This window comes from Anabas testudineus, chromosome 19, assembly GCF_900324465.2.
Source record: "Anabas testudineus chromosome 19, fAnaTes1.2, whole genome shotgun sequence".
Taxonomy (NCBI): Eukaryota; Metazoa; Chordata; class Actinopteri; order Anabantiformes; family Anabantidae; genus Anabas; species Anabas testudineus.
This window is the reverse complement of record NC_046628.1, coordinates 1,678,985-1,690,543: the sequence shown is the minus strand read 5'-3', so window position 1 is coordinate 1,690,543 and position 11,559 is coordinate 1,678,985. Positions and strand designations below refer to the sequence as shown.

The 11,559-nt window shown below is 40.1% G+C and overlaps 1 protein-coding gene across 1 annotated transcript in view; it reads right to left on the bottom strand.

Moving 5' to 3' along the window:
- Nucleotides 1–229: 229 nt before the first annotated feature.
- The window catches only part of LOC113156725 (rho GTPase-activating protein 23-like), a 33,095-nt gene continuing 21,765 nt past the window's right edge, over nt 230–11,559 (bottom strand). The window contains 17 exon segments of the mRNA XM_026351993.1: nt 230–3,271; nt 3,362–3,393; nt 5,443–5,536; nt 5,662–5,706; nt 5,800–5,925; nt 6,019–6,108; nt 6,224–6,297; nt 6,441–6,519; nt 6,668–6,820; nt 7,682–7,794; nt 8,366–8,472; nt 8,653–8,714; nt 8,796–9,104; nt 9,361–9,498; nt 9,622–9,661; nt 10,003–10,111; nt 10,795–10,959. Of these exon segments, the coding sequence (XP_026207778.1) occupies nt 2,270–3,271; nt 3,362–3,393; nt 5,443–5,536; nt 5,662–5,706; nt 5,800–5,925; nt 6,019–6,108; nt 6,224–6,297; nt 6,441–6,519; nt 6,668–6,820; nt 7,682–7,794; nt 8,366–8,472; nt 8,653–8,714; nt 8,796–9,104; nt 9,361–9,498; nt 9,622–9,661; nt 10,003–10,111; nt 10,795–10,959 (2,738 nt within the window). The 3' untranslated portion in view covers nt 230–2,269.

Here is an 11,559-nt window from a genome sequence, read left to right as displayed (position 1 = left end):
TGATGTGAATGTAGCCGTGCTACAGTTCCTAGTACGAATGCCCCTTTCTGACATAAACTTCAGTTTCACAGTGATGAGGTTAGTGGTTAATTTGGTTGATAAAGCTAGAACGATGATTACTAATGAGCTATGAGTTATCCAAATGCGGTTTCATAAAGAAAGCACATTAAGTCCATTTCCAAATCAAATAATTTAATATATTTAATATGTATAATATTTATATACACAGGTTAACTTAACAAGGCTTTGTACAACTGTTACAAAATTGGTCCACACACAGTCACCCACGTACATAAAGTACATGCACAAGGGCACAGATAGAGGACAGACTGAGTCTAGATATGATTAAGACGAACATGGAGTCTGGTCAGACCACAGTGGTTGGCAGTACAGTTTGGTTCAGCTCCATTTAGTCTTTTCCAGAATCTCAAGTTCTGGAAAGGGAGTGAAAATAGTGAACGTGTGAAAAAGAGAAATGCAAAAATGTCTCTCAGGTAAGACTGTGGCTGTGGATTAAGGAGGTTTTACTCACTCTTCGCTGCTCCCATAACAATACTAATGTATCTTTATAACACTGACATCATGTCTATACTGGAGTAACACCAGGGTTCTCACTCGGCTCATCAAGTCCCAATACTGCTGATACATTGACCCAAATGTAAAAAAGAAAATTTGGCATGACTTCACATAGCTGCCTCCAACACTTTGCTCCTCTGATAAAACAGCTCTCCAAACACACACACACACACACACACACACACATAGAGACACATAGGAAAGTACAACAGGCTTGTGTTGAACACTTATGGTTTGCATATTTTATATGCATGCATTATTTTGGTCCATGGAAGCTTTGGCATAATGCCCGAGTGGCATCATCCAGAGAGAGACAGAAACAGATAGTTTGCCGGGCTCCCACAGATCACTGAGATTCCCTGTGGATCCACATGGGGCTTTGGAAGAGCTTGTAAAGGGCTGAGAAGTAAACTCAAGTGGGGCTTCCTGTGCGTTAGTGAGCTGTGATGTTTGTCCATGCTGTCAGCAGCAGCATTAGTAGAAACTAGCAGGGGGAGACCCCAGCATACAGTACGTACAGCACAGTTGGTGTTGAATGAAAAGCACAAGGCCGATGACTCCTGAAATGTTTGCTGGTGAGGGTTAGCTGGAACAGCAGCAGTCGTGCTCTGGAGCTGGATTCAAAATGTCTATTATGGCCTTTTGTCTGGTTTACGTCTTCGTTTTCAATTTATTTCCAAAAACATCATTTTAAGAAATGTCTGTTAAAGCCACTATAATTTCAGTTTCTTACTTTGACACTGGCCCCTACACCACAAGAACACGAGAGCTACAGCATCAGGGAAGAAACATCCCTGACATGCAGCCATCACAGCACAGGGCTTTGGCGGGTTTAGGAGCATTATTCTTGGGCAATTATGTGTCAGGCGGGTTTCTATTTCATATTCAGTACTTCAGTACGGTCTGAGTTCATTTACATATTTTGTAAACTGTATATTGTCATAATACCATAAAAAGTAGATGTAGCCGCTGCAAGTAAAACATGTAAACAGTAATAAAGCCCAGTCACACCAGAAGCTAAAATGCATTTGTAGAAAATCTTGCACCAACATCCGTTTATTTAAATCAAAATCTTATGGTCAGTGGATTATTGGGCTGGTGGATAAAAATAATCCTGCAAACTTCAGTGCTTTGCTCACTGATCAACAGCCATAGCAGAATATGAAACAGGCGACCGTACACTAATATGCCATAATTTATTCATTTGACCAACATAAACCCATCTGGTCCTCTGCAAGGTGGTTTAAACAATGGTGTATAGCTTGTATAGCAGTTTACTTGGTCAGCAACTATTTTATAGCCGCTTATACTGCACTTTTATGTACTTTCTGGTGCGACTGTGCCTTAATAATGGCAGTTCAAGGTCAGACTACAGCCATAACAGAAGCATGGGGGAAGCACAAGCTTTAACATCTGGGGTCCTGCTGATAGCTTTCTTGGATTCTGGTGTGATTTTCAATAAATACCAGGAATTCCTAGAATTCTACCCTAATGTTCTTTGAACAGTATGTAATGGTATGGATAATTACATACAGGATACAGTCATTTGATTAGTCTTGATACAACAAGTTTTCCATGTATCATGACGAACCCTTGGCTTTAAAAGCAGTGACAAAGAGAGTCCAGTAGGTAAAGGGCAAGTGCTGCATTAGTTCTTTTTCTGCATTAGTAGAACCACCAAGTTACAGTCGGGTTAAACTACCACTGTATGACGACGCCACGCTCTTGTTTTATCCCGTGGGCCCAGAGCTGATCTCCTCATGACCACAGTGGACTCTGGTAAGCTTTGATCTATCCATCTTGAAGAAGAAGAGGAGAGAGGTGGAGCCTCCTGGGCAAGAAAAGGTGGAGGACCTATTTGCTGAATTGGCCTGGGATCTACAATGGATCCCTGAGGAACCCCAATACAACCATGCTGACCTGGTCCTGCCTCAATTACTCTAATTACCTCAACCTTCTCTGCTCTCCAACCTCTGATTCTGTCCTCACTCCAGCCCAGCTCAAAGTCCAGATTCATGGACATAGCCCTTGTCCTGCCGCCTCTGGACTTCCTGTAGCGAACTGGTGCTGGTTGGTTCCAGTCTTGTTGCTGGGTCCCATAGAAGCTGGAAGACTGGTAGAAGCTAGGAGGCCTGGTAGGGGAGAGCCACAAAGGCACCATAGGGTGTCCTCTTGCTAGACTGTGAGACCTCAAATGAGAAGGAGGATTAGCTGTAGGTGGAAGTCGTGGATATGTGGCATGGTTCTGATGATGTGAGTAGAGGAAACTGGTTGGACGAAGCTGGGGAGCAGTTCCTGGCAAGGTCACTCTCTGCCTGCTCTCCGTTTGAATTTTTTTAGTGCCATTGCTCACACCCTCTTCCTCATCTTTTTCAGCCTCTTTACTTTCCGCCTGTGAATCTTTTCCTTCTGTGGTCTCCCCATCTTTCACTTCATTCCCCTTCTGATTCCTTTTATCTTTTTTGGATATGATATGTTCTCCCCCAGCTGCCTCTTCCTGTCCTCTGTCCTCTTCTGCTCCTTCCTTTCCTCTGTAGTTGCTGGCCTTGACTGGCTCATGCTCGGAGTCCTCGTCAGTGCTGCTGCCTGGCAAGTGGGTACTGAGGCATTTTTTACGTTTACGGGTCACAGCAGAAATGATGGACTTGGGCAGGAAGTCCTTGGTGTTCGTGTCTTTCTTGGAGCCCAAAGAATGCTGAAGGATTGAAATCCCAGTGAAAGTTTATCACATAGTATATGATTCTATTTATAAAATTAAAGAACAAGTAACACATTTTGTGCTTACCTTTGACTTAAGTGAATTGCTGGTGGTGGAATCTATTGGGATAGAACAGACTGTGGATTAGAACATCATCACTGAACAAATGGTGCTAGCAGTGGTTGTACAGTCTATGAATGATACAAAGGACTAATCATACACTACTAATACTTCAGTGTTTTAGAAGAACTAGCAATTAACTAAGTATTTGGCTTCAAAAGCAAATGAGTGATGGTGAATTGGTGGAAAACCAGGACTGATGCAAAAAAAATGAAAGTGCGATAGCAACACCAAGCACAAACACACAAGGAGAAGACCTGTTCCTACCGCAGAGGATGATCCAATGTCTGAGCTAAAGGAAAGAATTGCAAAAAGGTCAGAAAAGAAAAAAAAAAAAACCCAACAACACAGAAATTGAGAAAAAGTGGGAAACATCATGAGTATAGTACAGACAGAAGCAGAAAAGCTGTAGAAATAGTGTAGAAAGCTACTGGAAAGAAAAGAGACTGAGCTGAATTTTCCTTGACAAAGGAAGTTATTTTCTCTGAGCTGTGAATGCAGATCGCAAGATAACAGTTCCTGACAGGTCAATCTAAAACATATCATATTCTTTTTTTTTTTTTTATTTAGCAGAAATATGCTACAAAACCGGTCTTAAAGTAAACAGGTGCATTCAAAGTCTGACCCAGGCTCACTGAAAAACCTGGCAGTAGTGCAGAGATATTCCCTTCCAAAGGTTTGTTGATAACTTTTAATAAAAAATATTCACTACTATTACTTATACAGTATACTAATATACTAACTACTAAAATACACCACTGCTCATAAGTTTAGAATCACTTGCAAATTTCTTTGTTTTCCAAAGAAAAACACATTCTCATGCAATTCACAAACAATTGTAGCCATTTTACAAACAAAATTAATCAGGCCTCTATGAAAAAATGTAGATCATTCCTTAAAAGTTATTTTATTAGGAATTGTCAGTGCTCTGCACAAATCTCCTGGCATATTTTATAAAGCTAATTGATTATTAAAAAAACCCTTTTGCAATTGTGTTGCACCGCTGAGAACCACTGGAGCAAACAAGGAAGCATGGCATTCTTCAGGTTAGTTTAGTGCAAAGAAAGAACTTTCATTAGAGTCCTGTCAGTCTATTATTGGAAGCAAGGCTACTTAATGCTAGAAATTGCAAGGAAACTTAGAATTTCTTTCATGCTGTTAACTACTGCCTTGAGAGAGCCACACAAACTAACTCTAACAAGGACAGAAAAAGGAGTGGGAGGCCCCACATGTACAACTGTGCAAGACAAATATCTGAGTGTGTGTAGTTTAAGATGCCTCACAGGTCCACAGATGGAGGCTGCAATAAATAGTACACAGTAAACACCAGTGTCAGCATCATTAGTGAAGCAGAGACTTCAGGATGCTGACCTTCAAGAAAAAGCTGTATCTCAGACTGGCCAATAAAAACAAAAGACTGAGATGGGCAAAAGCACAGACATCCAGCAAGACTGGAAGAAGGTGTTGTGGACAGATGAGTCCAAGTTTGAGGTCTTTGGATCAAACAGAGAACAAATGAAAAGATGAACAGTGCTTAATACCTTAGGTCAAGCATGGTGGAGGCAGTGTTTTGGTCTGGGGGTGGTCTGGTTACTCAAAATCGGACTTCTCCTTCACCTCTGACTTATTTTGGATTCACAACTCTCAGATTTTAACTGTTATTTTTAATTGCTGGCCGTAATTGCTGCAAAAGGTGTTTTTTATGAAGGCTAAGTTTGAAGAACACAGTCATCATTTCCATTAAAATTATTATTTCTAACCATATGTGTTTTCTTGGAAAACAATAAAATATCTAAGTGATCCCAAACATTTGAGTGGCAGTGTATACTTAATACGAAGAAAGAGGGCCAAATGATGAATGCTTGGAGCTCATTGTTGACACATATTACATTAATACAATTTGTTAAGAAAACCTGCTACGTTTTTCATTTTGCAAAGTTTTTATCTTTAATCTAGCTATCAATTAATCAGATAAAATAATAAGTTAAATACTTTCATAGTAAACATGACACAGATGATGGTCATGTTGGATTATGGCTCTTTCTCACCTGATGCCTCTCCTGGCATGCCTGGCCTGCCAATGTTGGACAGCAGATGGTCAATGTTGGGCACAGGCTGCATGTCCCGCTTATCATCTGGGGCCTACACACACACATTTAGAAACACACCCCCAAACACATACTCCAAATTAGTGCAGATTCACAGCATTAAAAAGTACATTGTGACGTTCTCAGTTCTTTGCACAGAGAGAGCCACCACTAACATACCTTCTCTTCCCCATCAAGATCTCCATCACTGAAGAACCAGTCATACTGTTGAAGCAACAATACACTGCGTCACTACATACTGCTATCATGACACTAGCTGTTTGGTTTTTTTTTAAGAAGGCAGTCGTTGTTTCTTACATGTAGAATAAGCGTCTCCACAATTTTGTAGCGGTCAGGCATGTGGGTTACCATGTCAGTCATATTGTCCTCTGATGTCCTCACCAGAGTGGGACCAAACACCAGAGCTAAGTTTCTTGGCTCCATCTGAAAATACATATTTATCAAAGTAATTCCCATAGCTACTATTGTCCACATTAAGCAACATAAACATCAAACATCTAATTACAATCAAGTTACCTTATTCTTTTCAGAGTGATCGGCCACCTTCTTGAGGTGGCCCACCAAGAACTTGAGGGTGTGGTAATAGTGATCTGGGAGGTCGTGGATCTGGACAGAGAAAAAAAGAAGCAGAAGTAAATTTGTTTAAGATTTCAAAATGCAACAGAGAAATATTTGACAAACATGTTCTTTTCGCAATATTCTGCTGCAACTTGACACACACCAGTTTCTTCATGGTCTTCAGTCGGTCCTCAGCATCTTCTATCCGATTGGCATCAATAAAATCACCGTATTTGTCTGTTGGCAGAGAAGGTTTATGAATTAAATTTATTTTTATAAGAACTAGTGGTCCAGTTGTTTTCTTTTTTGTCTGTTTCACACTAAATATATACATACAATGATAATGCAAAATTTCAAAATAAACAAATTTGTGGCCTCACCATCAGTAAACAGAGGTTCAGGCAGTTTTCGGAAGAATGATTTCAGCAGGCTGCTGATTACGTTTAGGTCCTGCCATCTCTGTGGAGACAGGGGGAGGGGGTGTTTAGTATTCCCGGTGTAGCAGAATACAAAATTAACACACTCAATCAAACATAATGGTTCAAAGTGAGTTTCATTTAGGTATAACTCAAGCAAAATAATCAATTTTCAAATGTTTTCTCTGCACCTCCTCAGCAGTGTTGATATCCATGCCCTTGTTAAGATGCTCCTGCAGGTTGGACACCATGGCATTGTTCCCAGGCACCCGGTAGATACCGGTGTACTCCAGACCAGTCGCCTCCACCACACCACAGCACATCTCCACTATCAGAGGCACAAACTGTGTAGACAGAGTAAGCGTGGTCAATAATGAGTAGTAGGTGGATACAAAAAGAAGGGAGGAAACGTGAAGGAGTGATTTGGGGAATGAGCAACACAATATGTTGTGTTGCTCTTTGTTTGGTGGTGTTCGTTTCTGTCCTCATTGACTGTGTTATATGTATTTAAGTAACTTTGTAACTCAACAAAAGGTTTTTCAGGTAATGATGGAACAAGTGTTACATGTACTTAAGAAATCTGGTTACTCAAAATCAGACTTCTCCTTCACCTCTGACTTATTTTGGATTCATTCTCAGATTATAACTGTTATTTTTAATTGCTATCTGTGGAAGATTTTAATCAGACTTTGTGTAGACTTGATTTAAAAATAAGGCAGCATAAATCCATGTAATAATAATAATAATAACATACTTTATTGATCCCCTTGAGGAAATTGTGATTGGACACCTGTCAGATACATATCAGCGCTACTACAGGGTTTCGGTGGCTTGTCCAAGGGCACCTCGACAAGTAGTTAGGAGGAACCGGAAATCAAACCGATAACCGATAACCGTTTGTGGATGACTGCTCCACCACCTGAGCTACTGTCGCCCTATTGCGATGATCTTCGCTTTCATCCAACCACTCAACTCTGTAGACTTGTAGACCTGCACTACAAGACCTGTTTTAAAAAGCTGATAAGAAACCTAGTAACATGTATACATGGCAGAGAAATCTGTTCTCTGTTTCTCTAATCTCCAATACCAACTATGGACAGCAAGCTTCCTGTTTACATGACAGTTTGGAAATCAGCTTACTCGAGAAAGCCGAGTATAACACGGTTACTTGAGAGCATGTAAACACACATGTTGTAACCACTTACTTTATGGTTGACAGCAGGCTGACAGTCCTCCAGTCGCACACCAAAAGCCTTTGGACTGTCTGTCTTCTTGTTCTTCTTCATGATGTTGATTCCCCATAGTGCCTTGTTGTCATCTGAGTGTACACACACACACACACACACACACACACACACACACACAGAACATGTTCAACCTTTGGACTTCCAAAAACTCTCAGGATATATGCTTTTTCTAAAGTCAAACTACTAAAAATACAGTCCTTGCTTCTATTGTTTTACATTCAGTTGCTATATATGTACATTTTCATTTATTTAATTTAATTTGGATTTTTTTGAAAAATTATAACATTGCCTCAAATTAAACAATTGAAAAATTTAATGGGTGAGGGCATTTTATCACTGCCAAGATCAGAGGGCACTGTCTGTTTTTCTATCTCACATCAGGAGACAACAGTAGCTGAACTCTTTATTGTGTCTGGGCTTATTACTGTTTTGAATAATTTTTGTGTTATAAATAAAACTTTTCAAACTAAGTTTTGAAAAGTTAAGGAAGGCTCAAACTAAAGGAGGCTCAAACTCAGTAGGGTTCAAATTTCCATTTTACAGTTGGACCAAAGGAAATGACTGACGAAAGCTGCCAGACTAATTGCTAGACCAATTTAAATGTGTTAACTTTGCTGCGTTTTTCTGAGAGTTTATACCCACCAGTTCTGGAGGCTCGGTTCACTGAAGTGTTGTCAGTCTTAGCCAGGAGGAAAGGGGGCATCATACGGTGGGCTCTGGGAGAGGAGTCCGGCTTGTTACCTGTCAGACTGCACAAAGAAACAGATAAGAGTTTGGGTTTCAAAGTATTCTTTGTCACATGTCAGCACGTTTAAAAGTCTCAAAAAAGATCACTGCTTTGTTCTGCCTGGTTTTTGAAACTACTGTCAGGTATTTTTCTGACAAGCTTATGGCCAAGAGATCAGCAGCTCCTGACCCACAGTCCTGACCTGTGCTTTCTGTAGTCATTCAGCTTCTTGTTGATCAGAGCTTGTCTCGAGAAACCAATCTCCTAGAATAAACAAAAATACAAAGATCAAATAAGTTCAGCAAGAGTGTGTGTGTCTAAAAAAACTAGATATAAAGTGCTAACCTCATTGTCCGTCTTGCTGTTCTCTCTGATGACCTTGATCCAGGCCAGCATGTCCTCCCTGTCCTCAGCCTGTAGCAGGTACTCACAGAAGTCTTGTGTAGTCAGCCTTAGGGTGTGCTTACGCTTGGTTTCGCTGTAGGCAATGTCAATCAAGCAGCCACGGATGCTGATTGGGGGATGCTCGTCCTGGCTGGGCCCTGCCCCCGCCCCATGAAGAACAGCCTCCCGCTTGTCCTTGTAGAGAAAGAGTGAATGGGAACGGAGCACAGAGAAGACACGTTTCCATGGCCGCATGCCACCACCAACTTTCTACAACAAGAAGAGACGGAAACAGAAACACAGCCATTGTTATACTGACTGTAATTAACTCCTCCTTAAATCCCTCCCCCAAACACTGATTATCCATTCAAAAAAATGGTAGCAGGTGTTACTTAGCAATGGCAGGTCTGTTTTTTTTCCACATGGCAAAGTAGTGTGGCTACGACTGCATTAAGAGAGAGACTTTAGACTAATATTTTCGATTAACAATCGCTGATCTGGTGTGTTTACATGTTCTATGTTGTACCTTTCCCTTCTCTGTAAGGATCTGTTTGTAGTGCAACCAGCCCTCCTTGCGAACATCACTGAATGTGATGGTTCCCAGTTCAGAGGTGGAGTGGCGCTTGGACCGGGCCTCCTCCTGAGCTCGCAGGCTCTCCAGAGACTGAAACACAAAGTAAGTATACTCACATTAGACATTGTTGGCTGGAGGAAGATGTATAAACTAGAAATAGAAAATTCATATAAATATAGTCAAGTCTAAGAACTCTCTCTGATAACAACTCACTCCATCAGTGAAAAAGCTCTTGACCCTTTTTGGCAGTTTGCTGTGGAAGGAAAAGCACAAAAGTTAAACAACAGCACATCTTGAATGTAGCTCGTCTGGGTTTTATAGACATTTCTATATCACTACGCAGTATAAATCAAGAAAAGAAATATAAATTTAATATAATATAATATAATTTAATTACTTTATAAAAGTTACAAAAACAAATAGTTAGAATTCTCAAAAGCAAACCAGACACAGACTTATTAACCTCAATAAAGTGACATCTACAGTACAGGATATATGTTAGGGTATTGTACTGTATGGAGATTTAGACTACGTACTGCAGACTTCTGTGTAAAAAATGCAGCTCTCAATATAGCCTCTGAGTTTCTGACTTACGAGAAAACACGACCTTCTTCCCTGAAGGTGTTAAGGCCTTCATCACATGATTTGGATCTCTCAGTAGTGATGGCCAGCAGATAAGAGGAGCGACGACCTTTAATACTGCCTAAAGAAACAAAAGATACGTCAGCGAAGAAAAAACAGGATCAGAAAAACATACAAGACCAAAACATGGAATTTATGGCAGTGACATGAAAACTAACAATAGAGTGAGTATACAACATTAGCCAGGTGGATGAATAAGGAAGATAAACAAACGTACTGCATGTTAAAGGAATATTCAGACATGATTCATGTCTAATTTTGCATACCTTTTTGCTTAATATGCTACAGTTTATTGTCAGGTGGTTTAAATGAAAAGAAAACCTGCATTTATTTCTTGTAGCAGGTATAAGAATATATACGAATATCATTTGCACATTTTGAAATCACTTTTTATTTAGACACCTGTGGTTCCATTTTCTGAAACTGATATAGCTCTGATTTGCATCGGCATAGCATCGGTAAATAGGTCAGATGAATAGTGAAATCAAATGGATTTTTAATTTTAAGATTTTGTCCTTCAAAATTGACATACATTTTTACAATGCAAATGTCATTATTGTTCTCTAAGGCTAGACAAATATACAGTATCAATGTTCCCAAATGAAACATTATGAAACTGCTTATCTTGTTGACTTAAACCAATGACAGTGGGGTTTCCAATCCAAACATAACAGAAAACATCATGTATATTGGTCTAGCCGTCTCTAAAGTCTTTCAGTTTCTAGAGTGTGTGAATGAACTCACTGCAATCCTGAGAACGAAGTCGGACAGGGGGGGAGATGGAGGAGAGGGTGGGGGAGACAGAGGTGGAAGTAAGGGTGGCCATAGTTGAGGCCTGGGAACTGGACACCACAGAGCAAGCTGGTACATAGCAGGCTTGTAGGTCAGTACTAGGACTGGTGGGTTCATCTGCAAGGTTGTCGTCACAAGTGACCAAGTGTGAGAGATGAGGGAGAAACACTGACAAGACAAAACACTTGACATAGTATGGGGGGGGGGACTGGTTGTTAAAACATCAATCTGAGGCAGAGCTACTCCAGAGAATACACAGGCAAATGGTAAAACACTTTTTTTTAAGTAAGATGGCATCACTTTTATATACAGCGACTACTGTGGTATTTAGAGAATATTGGTACTTTCATTTTCTAGAGAGAGATTTTATTGATTTAACTGTTCAATAAATTCTAATTCTAAATCTATTTTAGTCGGGAAGGAGTTGCTGCAGGAGCCCAAAATTCCTAATTTTAATACTAAATTGAATGCAATGTTTTGACAATGAAATACTTTTAATTAAAGAGCATAATAGTGACTGCTGTAAACAGACATACCTGTCCTAAACAAGACCTCCAATATGTTACTGCAACTAAAGTTGTGTCACCTGCCAGTGTTGTATTTGGTCTCTGTGCTATGAGTTGGTCCAACTTTTGCATAGCGCTGGTTTTCAAGTTTAGATTTAGAGCAATGAACTGAGTGTGAGATCACTTGGTTTCACCTGGTGTTATGTGTTTC